General features: G+C 42.0%; 1 protein-coding gene across 2 annotated transcripts in view; it reads right to left on the bottom strand.

Moving 5' to 3' along the window:
* The window catches only part of LOC139355625 (CUB and Sushi multiple domains 1), a 2,038,620-nt gene that overhangs the window by 182,358 nt on the left and 1,831,418 nt on the right, over positions 1-24,844 (bottom strand). For both annotated transcript variants that reach the window (XM_071067488.1, XM_071067489.1), the window contains exon 41: positions 17,534-17,743. In XM_071067488.1, the coding sequence (XP_070923589.1) occupies positions 17,534-17,743 (210 nt within the window). The remainder of the gene's footprint in view (positions 1-17,533; positions 17,744-24,844) is intronic.

Raw genomic sequence — 24,844 nt, 5'->3', positions numbered from 1 at the left:
CTTGCCAACTCCTAAGTGGAGAGGAACTAGTCGTCAAATTGTTCAGACCACAGGATGTTCATTAGAACACATTTTATAAATGGACATAGACATACTATAAAAACTCAGGACCCATTTTTTCACCTGATAAACCCCATCTGCCAGTCAACATCATAATGATGACGATGATTATTCAAAGCCCATGACTCATTTCAGAATTATCTCAAGAATTTAAAATGCCAATTAGTTTCTTCTTCTATTGTAAACTATACACTAACGAAGAATATCACCCAGTAAAAGTATCAGTTACACTAATTTTTGGTCTTTGTTCCAAATGTCTTGTTAAACTGAGTACTTCACTACTTAAATATTAATATCGATATTCCCTTCAACTTTTGATATATAAAGTCATATTCTCTCTGTTCTCAAATGTCTTTTCCAAACTTGGATTCGTTGTCACACTTCACACAATAAAGTATAAAGAACTATATTAGGAATCTGAATGGAAATAACAAAAAAGAAGTCATTAAGATACTTCCTTTGTATGCTGAAAATTGATACATTTTGGAAGGATCCTGTTGCATCCTATTTAGCGTGGGTGTGATGAGTTTCATACTGCCTGTGTTGGCTTCCTGGACATGCCTCTGAAGGACTTGCAATGCATCACAGTGCCGGACTGCACAGGTGTGAGAGGGTGAAGGAGGCCTCCATCTGCTGTCAGAACCCTCATGAAGCATGGCTTTCTTGCTCTGTACCCATCATAAAAGCATTCATCCTCATAAATGGGTTTTAAACTTATAAAAAGTTTTAATTTAAGAAAGCAAGTCATCAAGCAAGAGAAAAAGAAGAAAGATCACTTCCGTGGAATTTGATAAAGAAGTTATCATCTAGGGTAAAGGGTGGTAAAAGTCATGATTATCAAACAAATTCTGATTCAGCTGAAGGACATAACTTCTGCATCCCCATACTGGGCAATTCCTAAAGACTTCTGGAGGTATTATCCATTAGTTCTATAAGAGTTGTTGTATTATCTGTCATTAAAAAGTTGAATTAAGCCCAGGTGCAGTGGTTCACGCCTGTAATTCCAGCACTTTGGGAGATCGAGGCGGGCAGATCACCTGAGATCAGGAGTTTGAAACCAGCCAGGCCAACATGTTGAAACCCCATCTCTACTAAAATTACTAAAAGTAGCCGGGCATGGTGGCGGGTGCCTGTAATCCCAGCTAGTCGGGAGGCTGAGGCAGGAGAATTGCTTGAACCCGGGAGGCAGAGCTTGCAGTGAGCCGAGATTGCACCACTGCACTCCAGCCTGGGTGACAGAGCGAGACTCCATCTCAAAAAGAGAAAAAAGTTGAATTAGAAAGAGAATCATCAACACATGAAGAAATCTACCTCGGCAGTACATACATGAGCCTTGAAGTAGTTTTGCAAAAATAGGTGAGGCACCCTGGTATGACCTGAGTTCAGCCTGGTTCTCCCAATATAGGGACTTGAATGTTCCACTTAATCCCAGGAGGCTCATTTATTCATTCATGAAAGGAGACTAAATATACCCATCTATACAAGGGCCACAGAATTAAATGGGATGATAAATGAAATGAATCACTGTTGGCATATATTAGTTCAGTAAAGCTTAGTCTTGATGGAAAGAATTGTCTAGTTTCTTTGATAAAATATTTCTCATTACTCAAGGCGAAGCCCTCGAGCTACTGCTCTGATGGACACAGACCAAGGAGGAAGAGGCCACTGCTTCTCGTGGTGGGAATTAGGGTGAATCACTCTAAGAAAATGGCATTGCTACAGAGAGTAGGGCTGTAGTTCACATCAAGGTGTTCACTGAAGACTTTGAAGCCCCGCTTGAGTCCTCAGCTTCCCTCTCAATGAAAAGATCCATCTGGGGTCACAGTAGCATCTCAGCCATGAATGGTAGTCCACAGAATTTCCCAAGTACACACATACAGAAGCTCACCAATTTCCCGTATTCATTGACCATTCTAAACTTCTGGGATAGCATATCACTCTTTCCTTATAACCAAGGATATCACCCTGGTTCTCAATTCTAAGACATATTTTCTGCCTAAATATGCTCCATTTGTTGTCTTAATTCCTAATCCCAGCACCTGTTGATGAAGCCAACCAAACTGCTGCAAAAGTTGTTGTCAGAGTTTTGGGCCTCGCTGGGACTGCAGGCTCATCCATCAGTGCTTCAGGAGGACCAGCCTGCACACGAAATGTGCTCTCTGCATTGCATGAGAGGCTTGCAGCAAGTGGAATGTGGAAATCTGAAGGGGCCTTCACCTAGGAGATGGGTCTACTGATGCACACTGAGAATGTCAGCTTTTGGTTCAGAGGAATGGAGGTGACAGTGTTGCTTTTGCTTTAAGAACACCCATAAAAGAAGGAGTAGATGCCTGCGTTCTGCAGGGAGAACATCGGTCAACAATGAAGATTCAGGTCCTAGTTTCTAAGAGTCTTGTCCACAAGCTAAGGGGAATCTTAGCCTTTTCTGTCTTGTACACGGTTGTCCTAGTTGGGGTGGGGATTGCTACAACCCTTTGTAGTCACTGTTGGAAGTACTTTTACGCAAAAGAGGCACCTTTGTAAAGCCTTAGGTTGAAAGCTCAATTTCACTCATGCAGAAGGGTAAAAAAAGAGACTGAGCAAGCTCCCTTGCCCTGTTTCCCTAATTACTCAGTCACTCAATCCCCCGTTGAAAGGAAAAGGAATGATGCAGTTTTAGAAGCATATCAACTTTATGTACAAATTATGGTTTGTGTATAAGCAACAATTTGCATGCTCACAAAATTCAGAATGAATTGTTCAGATGCTCATTGTACCTGGAGGTGGTTTAATTGCTTGTTCTTCTAAAGGGGAAAAATTGGTATAACAAACTATAGCATATTTTCTAAAAAAAATCATTTCACATAAAATTCAGCAGTTTTATGATTGTGATGAAGAATAAACAGATTTAACACATCCGATTATCTTTAAAAATGGTGTTTAGCACACATGGCAAAAGGAAGAAGAAAAACAGTGGAACTTTGAAAATAAAAGACATTTTTACTTCCTATGTCTAAAGCATTTAAAATTATCTTTGAGATATTTGGCATTGAATAATTTTTCTTTCCCAAAGAGTTTATGCATTACAAGGCAGGAATATGCTTTAAAACACAGAAAAGAGAGAGAGGAAGAGACTAAAGAACAAAGGAAGGAAGGGAGGGAGGGAAGGAATGAGAGGGAGGTAGGGAAGGAGGGAGGAATGAAGAAAGTGAGGAAGGAAGGAAGGAGTGAGGGAGGGAGGGGAGAGGAAGGGAGGGACGGAAGAAGGGATGGATGGAGGGAGGGACTTAACTTCTCCAAATGGCAGACTGCAAAACCTAAAAGAAAAGCAAGTCACTAAAATATTTAACATGTCAAAATTTTTACGAGTATTATGAAAATCTAAGTAGCAGTAAGCCCAAGGAAATACAACAAAAGTAGGCCGGGCGCACTGGCTCAAGCCACTCAGCACTTTGGGAGGCCGAGACGGGCGGATCACAAGGTCAGGAGATCGAGACCATCCTGGCTAACACGGTGAAACCCCGTCTCTACTAAAAAATACAAAAAACTAGCCGGGCGAGGTGGCGGGAGCCTGTAGTCCCAGCTACTCTGGAGGCTGAGGCAGGAGAATGTTGTGAACCCGGGAGGCGGAGCTTGCAGTGAGCTGAGATCCCGTCACTGCACTCCAGCCTGGGGGACAGAGTGAGACTCCGTCTCAAAAAAAAAAAAAAAAAAAAATATACAACAAAAGTAAAATAACATAGAGAATTTTATCTTTTATAAAGCAATCCTTTCGATCTGAAAAAATAACTATTATTCACATCAAGTGTTTAAATCATAAGTGTAATGAAACCATGCAGTCATCCCTCTGATATCTGTTATATTTTCCTGCTAATATCTAGCTAGTTGATAAATAGCTTCATGCTATTGTCAGTTTTTCAGTTCTTGACTTAGAAATAGAGTGCATGACTTGATTTTACCAAAGTTCTTGATAAGTCATTTAACTTCAAGACAGCTACATCTATAGTAACATCTCTGACCTTTACATGGTCATAAATAAATGACAAACTTTAAGAATAAGGTGTACAGCACAGACATCATTGAAAATGACAAGAATTCTCTGTATGATTTATGCATCTTCTTAGGAGTTATTAATTATAATCTTAGCTTCTAAATCTCAAGTAGAACCTAGGAATGTTTATTTGACTTACCTATCAGAGTTAAGTGTCATCTTATCAATTTATCAATTTTATAAAATGGCAAACATTGATAAACTATCTAATTAAGTATCACCTCTGTCAGATATGATACCCTACAAGAAAATAAAATAGCTCAAATTCATGTTCTCATTTCTTTATATTATTTATTTTTATATCTCAGTGATAGGAAATTAATTGCCTACAATAAAAAAATATGTTGTTTCAAGTTTTTGCTTTATTTATTGAAAGTCCTTTCTTCTGCTTGACACCTGGCCTGGAATGGGGTATCCAAGACATGGGAAAGCAGGACCAATGTTTCCAGATTCTGTTATTGCAAGAGAAAAAGGGAAAGCAGATTTAAGGGTATCTCACAAATCCTTTAAAAGCTGCATGACAAACAATACTAGCATGGAGTTAGGTGTCAAGCAAATAAAACACTTGCTTAGCCAACCAGATGCTTGACCTAGGAGAGGACTCACACTTTCTAATGCCCAAAGGCCACACAGTCAATTTCAATGAGCAAGCCAGTAAGATACTAGAGGACGCCCTGAAGTCATGACCGCCCAGTCTGCCAGGGTTCTCTCCTACGTGAGAATGCAGGACAAATATTTCCAAATTCTGCCCTTGCCGGAAAAACGGGAAAGTGGATTTATGGGTATCTCACAAATTATGTAACATGGAATTCTCAATACTGATAATTGGTTTCTGTAAATATTAAATACTTTGTGAGCCAACCAAAGCAATTGTATGACCTGTGGTCTAGACGATTCCTACATGGACTTTTTGCAGGTTTGCTTGTTTATTTATAGACCATTATTATAGATTGAAATTATTGGTAGCTTTTGGAACTACATACACACGGCCTTAATAACCTTACCTGTAAAATATCAAGAGTAAAACACAGCAACAAAACCACTAAAAAAAAAAAAAAAAAAGCATGGAGCTGGGCCAGGCGCTGTGGCTCATGCCTGTAATCCCAGCACTTTGGGAGGCTGAGGCAGGCAGATCACTTGAGGTCAAGAGTTCAAGACCAGACTGCCCAAGATGGTGAAACCCTATCTCTACTAAAAATACAAAAATTAGCTGGGCATGTTGACACACACCTGTAATCCCAGCTACTCAGGATGGGAGAATCGCTTGAGCCTGGGAGGTAGAGGTTGCAGTGAGCCGAGATTGCCCCACCGCACTCCAGCCTGGATAACAGAGCAAGAATCTGTCTCAAAAACAAACAAACAAACAAAAAAAACAACCAACCAACAAACAAAAAAAAAGTTAAGTGTTGAATATGGTATTAAGAATATTCAAAATGTGGGAGACTTGAGAAGGGCTTAGTGTCAACTGAGATAGACCAATTAATTGACAGTTAATGGTTTATGACATATAATTATGTTCTATTTTTCTTATTGGCTCAGATATTAAGATCATGCTCATTAAAAATGGAAATTACCATGTAACGAACAAGTTTAACATGATGATCATGGAGGAAGTATTCATATTTTAACAGGATATACTTCACTAGGAATGGGGCAAGGGAGAGGACAGTGGGTAGGAAGATGGGAGAGAAGCACAGAATTCATCATACACATTATTCAAAATTGTACGTCGTGCACACAGCTAGACAAGGTGATACAGGTGTGTTGGAGCTGAAAGCCTCCCGCCCCCAATTCCTGTAAGCCTCTTCACTACTACTTGCTCTACTCCTCCCTCACTTCCCCCAACCCCCATCCACACACAATTCATTCTCTGCATGTAAGCAACTTCTCATTTACTTAAACTTCTTCAATGGCATCACATTGCACCTAAAACAACCTGAATGCATCACAGCAAAATCCCCAGACCCCCTGACTCCTGAGAAACCCTCCGACCTTCCACTCTCAGTGCATCAGCCTTGTTCCTCTCTTTTCTCTGGACTCATCAGGTTTCTCTCCACCCAGAACTCTTCCTAGCACATGCAGCCATGTCTCCTTCCAGTCCTTCAAATCTCAATGCCTCCCTCCCACCTGGACAGTGGCAGACCCCAGACTCCCGCTCGCTACCTAAACATCACCCCAATCATTTCCTCCACAGCAGGCACCACTAACACAGCTTCAGCCTGGGCACGGCTGCAGCCTCTATGCCTGCAACTTCAAATCAATGCCCTAAACATGTGTTTTTGCCTCCAGTCTCTCTCTATTTGCCAGAAGTGTTTCCGTAAGAGTCCATAATCTACATTGTACGAGATCAGGTTTTAAAATGTGTCTAAGGCCATTGTAATTCTCACTTTAAAACCCGCGATCGTTTCTTAAGGTCCTCCAGAGTCCATAACTGTTTTAATCTGAACTACTTCGGCATTCTGGTGAAGTCTAGTAAGTTTCTCAAACTAATGTCTTACTGTATAAAATAAAATACAGAAGATTACAAAGGAAACCAGCGATATTAACATATTCTGTTGTTATTTCACTCAGTAACAGGTGGCAAGTCTAATAACTAAGGCAACTTCAAACCATGGTGTAGTAACATTTTGAGATATCTGCAATAAATGAAACAAATCTATGATTTGGTGACAAAGTCACAGGTTATGCTAATACTTTTTTTTTTTTTTTTTGAGATGGAGTCTCACTCTGTTGCTCAGGCTAAAATGCACAGGTATGATCTCTTCTCACTGCAACCTCCACCTCCTGGGTTCAAGCAATTCTCCTGCCTCAGCCTCTTGAGTAGCTGGGATTACAGGTGCCTGCCACCATGCCCAGCTACTTTTTGCATTTTAAGTAGAGACGGGGTTTCACCATGTTGGCCAGACTGGTCTTGAACTCCTGACCTCAGGTGATCCACCCGCCTTGGCCTCCCAAAGTGTTGGGATTACAAGCATGAGCCACTGTGCCCAGCCTGCTAATACTATTTTAATATTATTGCCTGTCTTTAAAATGTAAGGAAATGGTAAATATAAATTAAAGCTTAAGGGGAAAAATACGTAAATATTGTTTTGTATATATTTACCATCCAAGTAATAGATTCCTTGAATTCTATCCTCAAGGCCCCAGAACAATTGGTGTAGAGAATTAAATTCATGATCTTAACAGGGGATGCAAATTCCTTCACAATCCAATGCCATCACTCCACTGGCTCATGTCCAAACTCATCCTTCACCTTTGGCAGCCATAATTCCACCTCTAGTGTAAGCCAGGGTTCCCACGTGGCCTCCAGGTGCTGTTCACACGGAATTTTCTCAGGGAAAGCCCGCTCAATGTGCCTGCTCGGCAAGGCCCCCCAATGGGTTTTACCCTCAGACCTCAGCAGATACCTCAGTTATAGAGAGGATCATGTTGGATTTTAATTTTGTAATTGAAAGTCTAGTTTTCTACTAAATTATGACATTATTTTACAAAACACCCACGTATCTTTTTTTTTTTTTTTTTTTAATCTCTAGCTCTAGGCACAGAAATTACATTCTCGTGCTAGTCTAATACATGGACAGCTTTCAAGAAAAATTGACTTAAAATACAACCTAATGGGTTTAGATTACAGAGAACTTCACAAGTTATAAAATACTACAATAATGTTTTATTCAAAAATGGAAAGAATTAAAAACTGGTCTATGAAAGTAAGCTGATTTGTCTTCAAAGTGTCACTTTTATGAGTTCAGTCTCATCAGTTCTAGATACTGTTGGACCTCAGGACACCACTCCAAAATAAGACTCTAGAAGACCAGAATATGCCACCCCAAACCACACTTCTTTGGTGTATTTCCACCAGATTATTTTGAGACACTGCAGATACAAAAGTAGTTCTGAATAGCTGCCTTTCTGTAAAGGAAATTTACATCTATAAAGGTGATCTACATGAATGAAAGTGTCTGTATCAGGAGGACGGTTGCTTTATTACCTGAGCGATTTTAATCTGCATAGCAAGACAACTACTCACCATACCATTCCTTCCCTCACTCTCTCCTAATTTGACTTCACTACCCTCGAGGAGCCCAAGCTCTTATTTCTTTCTGGAGCTCAGGACCTACACAAGCTCCAATGTCTTGCCCTTTAATCCTAGGGAAGAGTGAAGGTTAGGAAACCACACCCAGCCTTCTGTGCTCCAGGAAATGTCTAAGAGGGAACAGCCTCCTTTGCTCAGGTCTACCGAAGGTGAGGGCACCGCTCGGTTCACCTGGGAGGAGCTGGCTCCCGGATCCTCTCGACGTGCACTCGGTCTCATGTGAGGTTAGCTGACTTGCTTGTCCTACGGATACACTGGAATAAAAGGCGTATCAGCCCAGCTATGCATGAGCCTGCATCCTTCCCCAGACCCCTGGACATCACCCACTGCAGCGTGGGCCAGCACACAGCTCCTCAGCCACCTGGGGGAGGCCGGCCGGGGCACCTTCTTGGCTGCTCCTGTTCCTCCTGGGCCCCCACCTGCTCTTCCTGCCTCACCACTCTCTAAACAGGAGGCCACTTTCCCCTATCCCCGGGGATGCGGGCTGACCTGAGGATCCCTCAGAACCTCCCCTTTACAATCGTCCTACATCTCTCCTTACAGAGCTTGGGTTTGTCTTGTGTTGGATGCCAGTTACAGCAGCTGGGGGTGCCCTGGCCTCGGGAGAAGAGAGGTGCCTCTGGGAGCAGAAGGCAATCCTGTTACTGTTACACTGGAAGGCTCATGTGGACACCAGCAGATGAGAGTGGAGCCCCTAACCCACCAGGAATGAAGGGGTTCTGAGGAGAAATCTGTGGCTGGGCTTCAGGGCTGCGGTTGGGAGGAGCGGGGATAGAGCTTAGGTCTGGGAAGAGGAGGGGGTGAATGTGACCAGAGGTGGGTGAAGAGCCATCTGCTGCTGGCAGGAGTGCCCAGCACTTCTCACTGGCTCAGAGCACTGACCCTGGGTGGGAGAACTTGGACTCGATCCCCCTCCATGAACTGACCACTGGCCATGACACTCACTGACAGGCTGCGCTGCAGCTGTCTCACAAGTCAAACTGAGAAAGGGTGGCATGGCCTTAAAGGCCTGTTGAATCCTTGCAAAGTCCTAGAAAGTGCTCTGTCAGGCCAGGCGCAGTGGCTCACGCCTGTAATGTCAGCACTTTGGGAGGCCAAGGCGGGTGGATCACGAGGTCAGGAGATCGAGACCAGCCTGGCCAACATGGTGGAACCCTGTCTCTACTAAAACTACAAAAATTAGCCAGGCATGGTGGCGGACGCCTGTAGTCCCAACTACTAGGGAGGCAGGAGAATCACTTGAACCAGGGAGTTGGAGGCTGCAGTGAGCCGAGAGCGTACCCCTGCACTCCAGCCTCTCAACAGAGTGAGACTCCATCTCAAAAAAAAAAAAAAAAAAAAAAAGAAAAGAGAAAGAAAGTGCTCTGTCTGTTTGTTGCATAAATCAAGGGCAAGGGCTCTGACCTCCAGAGGCCGTGACATTAGGCAGTTCCTGAACAATGGCCCCTGGATCTGCAAGAGGCAATGCAGGTACAACTGACATCTGGATTCCACGGTCACAGGCAGCACCTGCACCCAACCACGACGGCATGCGCTGCAAGTCCTTGTGGAGAACGTTTGACTCTCAGGGTTTTGGCGAGGGTATTTTCACAGCCGTAAAACTTGAGAGGAGCAGGCAGATGTGTCAGGTGTCAGGTCCAAAACAAAAAACTGCGATTGGAGTTTTCCCACAGTGGCCATTCTGCAGCTCAGGGATGGTCGAGTGGTTTTGCAACTCGTGGGAGAAAATTGTTCTTTTTAAACTGACTTCATTAGGTTTAAACATTGTTTCCCCTGTTAGTGCACTGACTAAATCATTTGATTTAGAATCCAAAGACTTCATTTCTCTTCCTTCTTCTGAAATACAACAGCTTGGCTGACACGACTACTTTGGTGTCTAGCAGACTTGATTCCAAATCACACTTCCACAGGCAGCTGTGCACATTTTCACAATTTGCTAACCTCTCTGAGCCTCATTTTTCTTATCTGTGAAATGTGCATAACCTTGGAATTTATGTGGAAATCAGGAAGCATAGAGTGTGGTGCAGAGTGAGCGCTCCATACATCACAGTTATTATTGTCATTATTATTATTACTGAGACAGGGTCTCGTTTTGATGCCCAGGCTGGGGTGCAGTGGTGTAATGGCAGCTCATTGCAGCCTTGAACTCCCAAGCTCAGGCAATCCTCCCACCTCACCCTCCTAAGTAGCTGGGACCACGGGTGCCCAACACCACGCCTAGCTAATTTTTTGTAGAGACAGGGTCTCGCCATGTTGCCCAGGCTGGTCTTGAACTCCTGGCCTTGAGCAATCTGCCCGCCCCGGCTTCCCAAAGTGCTGCAATTATTTTTAATATAGTAAAACAGGGGCAATTAGCTCTTCCAGACCAACTAATAATACTTCTGCAAGAGCAGATGAGGACATAAGTAAACACTAACAAAAATCTCTTGCATACAAATACTTCATTTCCATGGAGTTTTAATCCAATTATACAACAGTTTCATGGTATATGTATTATGCTGTTTTCCCAGGCACCTTCTTAAAGGAACCAGCTTCTTCCCCTTTAAATCATGCCCTTGAGTGAAGTCTGCTAAACACATTTCTGACTCTGTGACCCAAGTTGAGCTAACACATAGTCTCCGTCCACCTGGCTTCAGTGGCTGAACTTAGACACAAGCTGGTCCCACCAGGAAAGTGTTCCCAAAATGTTTAGCAATTGCAGTAGGGGAAGCAGGATCCCGTCCTTGCTGACCAGGGTATGGTTAGATTGGAGACATATCATCCATGTGTATTAGGGCAGAAAAAGCTATGAAAATCAGAATAGGGGCAAACAGAATTCAGGTGTCACTGAGGCCCAGGCTCTGGACGTGCCCCAGCCCACGCAGCTGTCACCTTGTACTTCTTACCTGAACTAGTTTGAGTCAGATTTCTATCATTTACAATCAAAGAGGGCAGACTCATGGGGAACATCCTGGATCTTTGTCCCCACCGCCATGGACTACATCTAACCACTAATTGATGGGACTCATCTATGGAGACCAGGTTAGTCCTAGAATTTGATCAAGACTCTATTTTCACAACTATGTGTAACAGTGATATACGTGTCTATGTGTTGCAGAGAGGACAACCAAGCAAGTAATTCTATTTTTGTTTTCCCCCTGAGATAGAGTCTCACTCTGTCACCCAGACCGGAGTGCAGTGGCACAATCTTGGCTCATTGCAACCTCTGGTCTCCCAGGTTCAAGCGATTCTCCTGCCTCAGCCTCCTGAGTAGTTGAGATTACAGGCACTCCCCACCACAGCAAGCTAGTTTTTGTATTTTTAGTAGAAATGGGGTTTCATCATGTTGGCCAGGCTGGTCTCGAACTCCTGACTTCAGGTGATCTACCCACCTCGGCCTCCCAAAGTGCTGGGATTATAGACGTGAGCCACCGTGACTGGCTGACAACCAACTAATTCTGATCCCTTTGGGATTTCTGGTGGCAATGGAAGAGATGGAATGAAAAGAAGAGAATAACAGTACGGGCAGCGATAATATTTTTATATCACTGGTTACACCCAGGGTACACTCAGCTGTTGCACACATGGGTAGGACTGCCAGTGCTTGAGGTAATTCTTCGGGTCATGTTTCCTGACAGTAACTGCAAATCCCACCATCCCTGTGTAACTGGTACTTCGTTGGCTGAAAGCACAATCCCTTAAAGAAGCCTTCTACAAAATCCAACATTACCAAGACTGGACACGTGGTATTTGTGCCAGTATCTGCAGTGACATGAATTGGCTAAATTTTTAAATTTTTTTCTATGTAATACTCTTTGGAATTCAAAAAATACATTTTTTAAATTTTATTAAATTGACAGATAATAATTGCAGATATTCATGGAGTACATAGTCATGTTTCAATACATATAATCTATAGAGATCAGATCTGGGCAATTACTACATCTGTATGTTCATCATCTCAAGCATTTATCATTTATTTGTGGTGGGAATGTTCAATATCCTTCTGGCTCTGTGAAATTACGGAATATGTTATTGTTAACTACAGTCACCCTAAAGGACTAGAGAACACCAGACCTTATTCCTCCTGTCTAGCTACAATTTTTTATCCTTTAAAAGAGTTTTGCTAGCAATATCTGCAATGAGTAGGGACTAAAAATCAATTTAATTTAATGAGGAAGTCAGAGCACAGATAAACCAAATAAAGGCAAGCCCTGCACAGGTGCTTCCTAAAATGCATATGCAGCGTGGCAGACAGTCCCTTAGCATGGGCGGGGTTGGGGGAACGCCTCAAGTATGGAGCTCACAGGTTCTGTGAGACCAATTACAGTCTCACAGACTGTAACCACTGGGGACCAATTACAGGCAAGGCACTGCGCTTCCTGCTGAGCACGGAGCGAGGTACCACAGAAACGACCATCTCCTTTATGCAGTGTATTGTTTTTAGTAAGGCATCCTTTAAATGTAGAAATACAGCTGTCCCTTGGCTTATGCAGGGGGGTGGGTTACAGGATATGCATATAAAATAATGGAGCATTTTCATATAATCTAAGCACATTCTCTTGTATACTTTAAGTCATCTCTAGATTACTTATAATACCAAACACAAAGCAAATGCTGTGTAAATAGTTGTTATTCTGTATCATTCAGGGAATAATGATAAGAAAAAGAGTCTGTGCATGTTCAGTAGAGACACAACCATGTGTTGTGTATTTCAGAATATTCCGATCTGAGGTGCTTGAATCCACACATGCAGAACCCATGGATGCAGAGGGCTGACTGTATACAATAAATTCCTGATTTTATTAAGTCCCAGGGTATGCCTGTCAGTTTAGGTTCATTTACATGGCATTGAAAGACAATATTCCTGCTGGGTGCAGTGGCTCACGCCTATAATCCCAGCACTTTGGGAGGCCGAAGAGGCAAATCACCTGAGATCAGGAGTTAGAGACCAGCCTGGCCCACATGCTGAAACCCTGTCTCTACTAAAAATACAAAAATTAGCCGGGCGTGGTGGTGGGTGCCTATAATCCCAGCTACTTGGGAGGCTGAGGCAGGAGAATTGCTTGAACCTGGGAGGCAGAGGTTGCAGTGAGCTGAGATTGTGCCACTGAACTCCAGCCTAGACAACAGAGCGGGACTCCCTCTCAAACACAAAAAACAAAAAAACAATATCCCATATCTCAGTGACTTAAAATAAGACAGCTTCCTTCTGGCTCTGGGTTGGGATGGCAGGAGACTCTACTCCTGTAGATACTCAGGGATCCAGATGACAGAGCAGTATTACAGCAAACTAAATTTTGGCTCTTCAAGGTTCCATCCCAAGCGACATTCACTCCAATTTCATCACTCAGTGAAGTCACACCACCACACTTCATTTTGAAGGCACCTCTATCCTGAGTCCAGAAGTGGAGAGAATGGGAGACATCTGGCAGGCATGCTCATGACCAACACACGAGGAGAAGCACATCAGAATTCAAGCTTCTGGGTGAGGAGACCTCCCCTGGTCGGGGTACTCAGAGATTGCCTCCTTCAGGGTATTACACAGAAACAGTTCTGAGTGACTAACCAAAGAGTGGGGGTGGAGATGGAGAGCATTGCAGGCTGAGATTGCTACACGTGTAAAAGATCTGAGGTGGAAATCACTGTGACTGCTGGAGACATTTCAGAGGGGCAAGTGAGAATCGAGACAGAGAAAGAACCACAGCCTGGGAGACTGGGCTCCTTATAGATATTGAACGATTTCCTAAAACTCTAAGAAAGCATGGTAAACGCTTTCATCACAAAAGGAATCAATCCGGTATGCCTTTTGGAAAGAAGAGAGAAGTTGGAGGAGTAAATCTGGAAAGACATTTAGGAGTTTGGCCATTTTCTAGGAGAAAGGTCTGAGAGCAGTTAGGGCTGCTGGTGGTGACACAGGGAGGCAGCCGCAGATTCCAGGTACATTGCACCTCACACTTAGTGAGATGGGGAGACTGGAGGATAAGACGGGAAGCAAAACTGTGAGCTCAGCTTCAGGCCCATGTTTCAGTGCCTGTGGCTTTCCCAGTGGAGGCGGAAAATAGACACTGCGTCCTGGGGCTTGCAGAAGACTTGAGCTGGAGGCACAGGCACAAGACGTATCAGCTGTGAATGGCCATGATGGGCTTTGAATCCAGGAGTTTGAATCATGGAAAGCATAGGATGGAAATATAGGAGGATTCCAACCTCCTATATAGCTAAAGTCAGTTAGAAGTGGTCAAGGAAGCAAAGAAAATAAGAACTTAGCCAGAGAGACAGCAGAATAACCCAGAGATTTTGTGGCCACTGAAGCCAAGGGAAAAGGGCGTCAAGAGAAGTGGTAGCCACACTGGAGGTCACCAGGAGACATGAGAAAGGAAGTGTGCCTCTAGGGCTAGTGACATTAACATCTCCTGAAATAGAAGATCTTGTCCACAGAAGAGCCATTCATATTAGACACCAGCTGAATAGATAGAAGCAGAAACAGGTGTGGAAATTGAGCATGTTTATGTAAGTTTTCTGGAATTTTGTTTTAGAAATTAGAAGCTGGAGGAAGATCAGAGGTCAAAGGTACATTAAAATTTTAAATAGATGTGTACATGTGTATGTGTGTGTGTGGCTGTGTGAGAGACTTGAGTTATATTTGAAATGCTATTGGGGAAAATTTCATGGAGAGATAGTAGCTGAAAATGCAGAAGTAGAAAATATTCACTATACAATGTCTCTGAAATAGTAGGAAGAGAGGTACCTAGCGCATAGGATCGATTACCGGTTTTTTTCTTTCTTTTTTCTTTTTTTCTTTTTTTTAGACGGAGTCTCCCTCTGTCACCCAGGCTGGAGTGCAATGGTGTGATCTTGGCTCACTGCAACCTCCGCCTCCCGAGTTCAAGTAATTCTCCTGTCTCAGCCTTCTGAGTAGCTGGGATTACAGGTGCCTGCCATCATGCCCGGCTAATTTTTGTATTTTTAGTAGAGATGTGGTTTCACCATATTGGCCAGGTTGGTCTCGAACTCCTGACCTCAGGTGATTCACCTGCCTCAGCCTCCCAAAGTGCTGGGATTACAGGTGTGAGGCCACCACACCCGGCCTCGATTACCCTTAAGTAGGAGGTACATTCTCTTCCATCGAAAAAGAGAAAGAGCAGAAAATAGGTGCACAGGCAATTTTGTATTGTATCCATACAAAATTCTGTATCCATTTTGTTGTGGGAAATTGCTTCCTCTCTGATGTTCTCTCTCTCTCTCTCTTTCCCTCTCTAGTGTGCTTCAAGTAGGGAATGATTAGTGAGTGATACTGTTTGCTAAGTAGTAAGAAAATAAAGAAGGGAAACACCGGAAGACACAGTATGTTCATAGAAAAATGCTGGCAATGTCTACAGACATATTGCTCCCTGAGTTAGCCTTTAGTTTCCTCTCTTTTTTGCTCCTACCTAGATTTCCAGTTTAACAGACCTCAATCCTGGAAGTCTGTGTCTATATTTTATATTTTAGGTGAGACTACACATAATATAATGTCTAAGAGTTCAACATAAAATACTAGCCTCTTTCAGTAATAAATATCAAAGCCCTGTTTCTGAGCATTCTGTGGAATTAGGGAAACAAGTGATTTAACTATAGTTAAAAAAAAATGGCAGGCTCTAGATTTAACATTTTCAACCTCATTTGATCTACCAATATTCAAAGAAAGGCCATACAAATCATTTTGCATGAAATAAAAATGTTGAACTTTTTCACATGTCAAAAATGCTTTGATGATGCAAACTTTTCTTACAGATTGCATATTTGAAGGAATAAAAAACGATAAAGTTCAATCACTGATTTTTTTCTCTTTTTATGGTGAAAGTTGAACATGAACAGTGCAGGTAGCCATTATCTGTGCTAAGGCAAGGCATACACACCTGAGAGACCGACAGACTTACTGTCATATGTATCAACTCCTGGCACCATGGGACTCTTGGTGTCCTGAAGGGACAAGAGCTCAGAGGGACACGTGACAAATGTGAAAGCTATGTGATGATGAGAGTCGGCGACTGAGCACGCAGATGACTACGGTCATGGGAGAGAGTGTGTGCAGGTGGAATGGGAGTGCAGGTTGAGCGCAGGTAACAGCTGTACCTGATCATCCCCTGTGTGTCTGTGAAACCGCCTTTGCAAAATTATATCTGAGGAAATTGTGACAGTAAAGAAACCAGACCTAATCAACTCCATCTTGCTTCGAACCTTTAAGCTGTCCTTGTTCATTCCTGGACATAGACTGAATTAATTTTGGGAAGGTATTCAATTATTGGTTTGATGCTGAAACAAAATTGATAATGGCCCTTTCCCGAAAAGGCCCCCTTCTTGCCTGGGGACCAGTCTGTCTTTGCAGGACTAATAATTAGCTCTAAGATTAGAAATTATGGTTTGGGGTCACGCAGCCTCTGGCTCTGAGAGTCTGAACCTCCTCAAATTGCTCTCGGGGATCACATCACTCTTGCAAAACCTAACATCAGTGCTTGAGATATTTTGCAGACCCCGCACTTGCTGGATCAGCTGACACCACCCAGACGGGTAATCTGGCTCAACCAGTTCTACCATTGCACACAGGAACAGGAGATAGCAAGAAAAACTCACTTCGGCCCCCTGTGATTCCATCTCCGACCTGACCAAGGAGCACTACCGGCTCCCCAAGCCCCTACCCGCCAAATTATCTTTAAAAACTCAAATCCCTGAATGCTGGGGAGACTGATTTGAGTAACAATAAAACTCTGGTCTCCCACACATCTGGCTCTACGTGAATTACTCCTTCTCTTTTTTTTTTTTTTTTTTTTTTTTTTGAGACGGAGTCTCGCGCTGTGTCACCCAGGCTGGAGTGCAGTGGCGCGATCTCGGCTCACTGCAAGCTCCGCCTCCCAGGTTCACGCCATTCTCCTGCCTCAGCCTCCGAGTGGCTGGGACTACAGGCGCCCGCCACCACGCCCGGCTAGTTTTTTGTATTTTTAGTAGAGACGGGGTTTCACCATGTTAGCCAGGATGGTCTTGATCTCCTGACCTTGTGATCCACCTGCCTCGGCCACCCAAAGTGCTGGGATTACAGGCTTGAGCCACCGCGCCCGGCCAGAATTACTCCTTCTCTATTGCAATTCCCCTGTCTTCATAAATCAGCTCTGCCTAGGCAACGGAAAAGGCAAACCCACTGACGGTTACATATGTGTCCTTATCTCTGTTTTCAAAAACAAGTGTTCCACTACGAACCAGAAACCAACATTCCACCAAACAATTATTCCAGCTGTACGAGCTTCGAACCAATCAGGGAGATTTATATTTCCATGCAATTTAAATGTAAGAAGTGTATTTAGATTTGGGTTTCAGTTCTTGTTGTTGTTCCTTACCTTGGTAAGCAAGTTTAAATCCTTGCCGGTTTTGCGAATGGTCACTGTAAAAGTGGATGAGGGTTTCATGTGTCGTGCTCAGCAGGGCCGCAGGGAGATCCGTGCCACTAAATTGTCCAATCATGGGGCTGGTGTGGTAAGGTCCGTTTTGAATTTCAAGGAAGTCATGATTAGCTTCAGTAGAGAAATTCAGAAACTGAATATGGGCACCTGTGGAAAAACGTGAGAACTTAATGAAAGTTCATATCAAAATGCATAAAATCAATGCTCATCAAAAGTGACTGAAGTGTTAGCAGTCTCCCCAGACAGTCCCTCTCTGTGAGACAGAACCATGCCACGGAGGATGGCAGGCACTGTGGATGACGACGCACCATGGCTCCATCTTACCTCTGCCACTTTCTGCCTCATGGTCTTTTTCCAGGAAACTCATGTCCAGAAGTCAATTTGTTTGTGAAACATGAATATTACCAGCACCGTACCACAGAGCTACACAGGTAGAATCCTTAGAGTACCAACTAGCACACGCGCGCACGGGGATGATTTTGTCCAGTGACTTTTACGATTATGACAATCTTAAACATGAAGTTGTGATCGTCTGCTACATCACCCAAAAGCTAATTGATGGCTTTATCAAGGAAAAAACAAAAACAAAAACAATACAAACAAACAAACAAAAAAACCAATTTTGGTCTTAAAACATGCAGCAGAGTTTTTTGTTTGTTTTTGTTTAATGTTTGTCTGTTTGTTTTGCCTGTTCTCCTTGTCCCATAGTTCTATGCAACAAACTTTAAAAGTGGCTTTTACGCTAACTGGATGGTCATACCATTGCACAAGTTTTATTAGTTCAGCAAGTGATCATTTTCTATTGTGTTACGTGTGCAAAACAAATTATTGATGTTTGTGAGAAACCCAATCCAATAAACCCCACCATAACTCTCATGATTAAATCTAACAGCCTGGCATAGTTCAGCATACCAAAAGACTGTTCAAATGACCAGTGTCTCTGATATCATACTGATTTGTGAATTAAATAAGCTATGGCTGATAATTTAAAAGGAAACAATAACAAACAATTTAGAGTTATTTGCATTGTGGCATTTTTAAACTTATTTTACTAGTATGCCTTAGATATTCTAACTCATTTAAGCAATTTATATAGAACTCCAAAGACGTTAATCTTTGCATAAATCCATGCAGTTAAGCTGGGCCGTAAAACCTAAACTAAGCTAACTAACGGCTGTTGTAGAGTGTTATTCTAATATGAAAGAAAGCTTTACTCTGCATGGTTCTTCTCTTTTTGATAGATGAGAACTTAAATTTTTTTTCATCTGTTTCCTAGATTGGGAAAATTAAAGATAACACCTACTTGGGTTATCCTACTTAAGTGCAGAAAAATATTCACACAAACATATCTACTCAGGTATCAAAGGAAAACACAGTTGTCAGAGGGCAGTACTTTGTAAAAAAGAAGAAAAAAGTCCAAGCGAAAAATTGTAGGGAAGAAACACCTAAAATCTCTCAACAAAATTTAAAGTCATACAAGAAAAACAATTTCATTAATTATGGAGAAACTTGGCAGGGAGAAGCAAAAGGGTAAATAATGCCCTGCCTGGGTGGGCATTGTGTGAGGCCAATGGTATGCCTGGGGTCTGATTTGCCAACCAAGATTATTCCCAGCACAGTAATCATCACTATGCTCATAATTTACAGGTGAGTAAACCAAGGCTCAGAAATGTTAGCTGTTCTGTCTCATGTCACACAGGAAATGGCAGAGTAAGGTTTAACCCCACACTCACTGACAAAGGCCTCACTTTTTCTGATTTGGTATGCCAATAGGCTAGACAAGAGATGACAGTCTCATGATGGTAAAAATATTCCACTCTTCTTGGAGAAAATCAGTTTGTATTATGTTCAACCTTGATCGAAAGAGGATGAATTAAAAAAAAATAGAATGTGAAAAACTGGAGGAGACAAAAAAAAAAGAAGAAAAAGAAAGATCTTTAATAATTTAAGCAAACTTTAGAATTCTTTTTAGAACGAGTAGCTAGATTCATATCACACTGTCCAAGTCTATAGGCTGGTACTATATCACCAGTCAAGAAAGGGCTATCTCAGCCTGCGGTGGTCTTGGCCATTCTAACATCGTCTGCTGTATATAACCAAGGTGGAACAACTCTTTAAATATACAACATTTCTGCAAATATTCAAAAATGTCAAATACTGCTGTTTGTCGAACAGCCACCAATAAGCTATTAATTTGTTTCTAAATTCCAGAAAATATTTTTGTTCAAAAGAAATTCAGAAGTGAGGGAAAAAAAAGAAAAAAAGGGAGAGAAGGAGGCGCCAAGAGAGGGGGGAGGGAGGAGGGAGGGAGGGGGAGGGGGAAGGGAGGGAGGGGGAGGGAGAGGAGGGAGGGAGGGGGAGGGGGAAGGGAGGGAGGGGGAGGAGGAAGGGAGGGAGGGGTTCCAGGGGCTCCTGTATTCCTTGGTTTGGAGCTGTCTCCTCTGCCTGCTGTGACACCTGAGCTCCTGGACTGCTCAGCCAGTGGCACATCCAGATCTGCCTGTCCACTTACCCACTACTGAGCTAAAAACACAGTTTGATGGTATGGCCTATGAATCTAATAAAAATGAATTTTGTTACTAATAAATAATCTATACTGAAGAGTAGGTGTGTATGTGTGTGGCGTGTGCGTGCGTGCATGCATTTGTGTGTGCACATGTGTGTTTGTGCGACTGCCTTATGAACACTGAATCCACGTGCTCCATAGAGTTTTATAGACATTCCTCACATTAATCACAACCAGGCGGATTCAAGAAGCTGACCCGAGAGCAACAGAAAACAACCTGTTGAATTGCCGGCACTTCTATGTATGCCCAGAGTACCAGAAAGGAACACTGGGGCCAGACTGGAACACTTAATATCTAATGGCAGGGAAATGGGTGGAAATGTGCTCACTTCGGATGCGCACATGCAGACTTTAGACATATTTATCCAGAAACACATTTTGAAATTCATGAGCCGGCACAGTCACGAAAGATGACAACTTGCAAAGGGATCAGGGTGCAAAGAAATGGAGGATGTCCAATGTCTCAGAAGTACAGGATCCAGTGAAAGTGGTTTGTTACTGATTTGGAATTCAGCTTGAAAAGGAAATGGAATTATGACAATTATAATATTGTGAGCAAAATTACCATTTTAAGCAGGATAAATTATACAGCAACATATCAAACTACCTAATCCATATCAGAAAATAGAACAGAGCCCAGCTCTAATCTGGCTTAAAATAGAATTATTTAGCTATCTAATTTTCAGCAAATTGCATCCAGTTTGACATTGTAAAGCCCAAATAAAAGGATTAAAATAAGCATAACCTGGTTATCCTTCTATTATCTCAGAAAGTACTAAAAAATATATATTATTTCAACAACAACAACAAAAATCTGAATGCTTACCTTTGGTGGAATTTACCCAGCACCCTCTTATCCAGTTGTGATTACATATTGAAAATTAAGTGCCTGTGACAAGTCACCTGCACAGAGAATTTTTGCCTTTGGCGTTGACAAAACTTTGAATAGTAGTGTGACCATGATCTCAGAGTTAAACCTTAGTCTTCAGTTGATAGAACCTGTGAATATTACTTGCTCTGTTTTGCACCTTCTGTGTGTAATAAAAATATAGCAAAAGTGTTAATACCTATGGAATTTATTGAACATTCTAAAGAACCTTTTATATTGTCCCTATGTTTCTAGACAGTCTGATGGCATGGTAATTTTGGAGAGCATTGTGTGCACGATTAGTGCAGTAGATTTTAAGTATAAAAGGTAATGGAGTAAGGCAGATAGAAATCTTGGTTGCATTTCTGTTAATGGTGCCCTTAGACACTCTCAAGAAAACAGAGACAGAAATCCTGAGTTGGTTGAGTTCTGCCAGAGCATCACAAAACAACAAGCCAAGTCTGTGAAAAGGAAAGAAAATGGCACACAACTATTGGGTTTAGCTACTAGATAACTAAACTAGAATTTGGTTTAGCTATTAAAAACAGCACTTAAATAATGTCCTATGTCATGCAGTTACAATACTTCAAAATAGCCCTATGGGACTGATATTTTATCATAGTCCCTTTAAAAATAAGGAAGCAAGTTTCAAAAACATTCTGGTATCTTGTATAATCATTGGTAGGACTAAGATTTCTACTCAGCTCAACTCAGAGCCCCAAATTGTGAGCAACCACAGCTTATGCTGCCAACTGCCTCAGTCCTTTTGGCTAGAGTTCTCTTGGTCATTTTGAGGGACAGGCTGTGTGGGTCACTGTGGGTTACTGAGGCAGGGTGTAGAAAACAGTTGTTCCTGGAATGAATAATTAGGAAAATGAGGCAGGATGATTTCCACGTGATACCAAAGCAGCTAATTGCTTTTACCAATTCTAACTGTGGCTTGATCCATGGGAATGGGCTCTGGGAGTAGAGTTAATCAAAAGAATTATTTGACTAAACTGGCAACTGCTTAACTCCTGGATTAGATAATCGATCAGGCAATGCCACGCTTATCCAGTTGTATGGGAAGATCCGTAATACCCAATAAAATCCTCCCCAAGGTGAAAAACATCACATATATTTTTCTTCAAGAAATGGCAATAACGTCTTGTATTCCGGATAAGCGTTATTACTCAGAGTAACTGGAGGAGCACGCTTACTGGTAGAACAGCTGTGCCCTGAGAATCCAAATCCCAAAACTGACAACCAAGGGGACACATATGTATGTTCAGATGCTAGATATACAATCTGAAGCCTAGAAATTACATTTAAGAAAGCTTTGCAAGAACAATTTTTCATTTTTTTTTTGTAATTCGCTTTGGAGTTTTGATTTGTCATGCTGTTTCATACTCAATAATATTATATCTCTATTTTCAACTTGCCAAAATCTCATGATTTCTACATGTTTACATGAAAGCAATTTTTCTTAAATAATATTTATAAGAATCTTGTGAAAATTTTTGTGCATTCCTCATCTTATTTAGATTGAAAGTACTCTTCTATAAATTGAAGGAGTTTGACTCCAGTATCCAAGGAACTGGAGTTGCTTTGGGAAGATGCCAAATTCATTTCTTACTTCAGCCAGGGGCACTGAATCAGAATTTAGGAAACAGGCCACGGGAAGCTACATTGTAACAACACAACCTCCATTGAGGCTTTGGCACAAATAAAATTTGAGCACCCTGGCCGCGCAGTCATTTTCCTTGTTACTTATGGTTGCAAGTTTAAGTAGATACAAATGACACTCTCTTAGGGTCTAAGGCAATCAAGCTTCCCATAATGTCTGTTTCTTGATGAAATTTCCAGTGATACTTCAAAGGAAACATTGTTTAACACAGTTTCCCAAACCTCTGAAAACAGAGGAGGGGAGAGGCAGTATAGTGATGCAATGCACCATTTGCTCTTACAGGAGGAGCTGGTTAACTCTACCACGATTACTCGTGTGAACTACCTAACACATATATGTCTTTTCTGAGTATTAAAGAAGACATATCTTCTGGCTATTCTATTGCAGCCTGATCACCGAGATCACCCTAACAGCATTATCCTGGTAAGATATTTTTTGTGAGACGTCAGTTGAAATACCTGTCTACCTTCTCAACCTCCCTGTTTGTCCCGTTAGGAAATAAGGGGCCCTTTTCTGAGTTGTAACCACAGGAAATGTTCCCGAATCACTTTGTGGTTTGGGTATTAATAGAAAGCAACATGAGAGACCAAAAAGGGGAGAAGTCATAATTACAAGATAATTGTGGTCACCTCTGCTATATTCCCATTTTGTTTCACATAAGAAACTTCTGGAGTGAGCACTTGATTTTTAAGTGCAGATGTCTGAGCTTGAACCCCAGACTTACTTCCTCAAAATTTCCAAGGATATTATCTGATATTTGCTTATGATCTGGGAGATTCTGAGAAGCGCTTGCTGACAAGAATAAGATAAGGTTCAGAGAAAGAAAAATGACCTGCGCAGTGCTGTGGGTATAAATTAGGAATTGAACAGGAGAACCTGACTCAGATGAAATCGTTCACATGCTGCAGAAGTGTGGTTTGACATTTGATAACAAGACTCACGACGTTGGTTTAAAATTCATGTGCATAGAAGGGAGACTTGAAGCTCTGGTAGTGGATATTACCAGGGAGAAGAGGCAGGAATTAAGGAAGGCCATGAATATATAGAAGTAATTTACTTAAATATTTTTCACTATAAAACGATGTGGGGGCCGGGCGCGGTGGCTCACGCCTGTAATCCCAGCACTTTGGGAGGCCGAGACGGGCGGATCACAAGGTCAGGAGATCGAGACCATCCTGGCTAACACGGTGAAACCCCGTCTCTACTAAAACATACAAAAAACTAGCTGGGCGAGGTGGCGGGCACCTGTAGTCCCAGCTACTCGGGAGGCTGAGGCAGGAGAATGGCGGGAACCGGGAGGCGGAGCTTGCAGTGAGCCGAGATCGTGCCACTGCACTCCAGCCTGGGCGACAGAGCGAGACTCCGTCTCAAAAAAAAATAAAAATAAAAATAAACAAACAAAAAGAAAAGAAAACAAAACAAAACCAAAAAAACGATGTGGGGTTGAAAGCTAGATAGTAAAATTTTCTCAGATTCTGCAAATTGCTCGAAAATGATGTAAGCCCTAGAAAGAACTCCTACCAGGGGCATCATCATTCCAAATGTTGACCATGTCAGGGGACGCATGGCCACTCACATCCCTCTCCTCCCCATTTCTCACTTCGCATCTGTTACTATTCAGAGTTATAAAATTTATCAGAGGCAACCCTGGCGCATTACTCAAATGTAATCTATAACAAATTATTCTGAAGCATACCTACGTCTATTCTAAAAAGCTAGGGATAACATTTTTTATGCCTGTTGGATTTGAGATACAGTTTCTTTTCTCCTCTTCCAGATCCTCTTTAAACCCTCATGCTATGCAATATCAAATTTTTAAAAGATTTACATCAGTTTAAAGATATTTCATAATTTATTTTTCATTTCAATCTTCTTTAAATAGTTTGTTTAGGTTTTACAGATCCCAAATATGAATTTAGACAATTTGGTTTCATTGAAGTTTTTTCCCAAATTATTCTCTCGCACAATAGTTTATAAATAAATAAATAAGAAAATATACTAAATGATACCCTTCTCAGAAATGATAAAATAGTAACATTGGAAAAATAAGTTAAGAAAATATTTATACCAATTTTATTTTATTCATAGAATGTTTCCAATTAGTTTTGAGAGGAAGGTGACAAACATTTGGAAGAATAATACAAAATA

Source organism: Macaca nemestrina, chromosome 8 (genome assembly GCF_043159975.1).
Source record: "Macaca nemestrina isolate mMacNem1 chromosome 8, mMacNem.hap1, whole genome shotgun sequence".
NCBI classification, from domain to species: Eukaryota; Metazoa; Chordata; class Mammalia; order Primates; family Cercopithecidae; genus Macaca; species Macaca nemestrina.
Note: the sequence above shows the minus strand (reverse complement) of the source record. Positions and strands in the feature narration are given on the sequence as shown.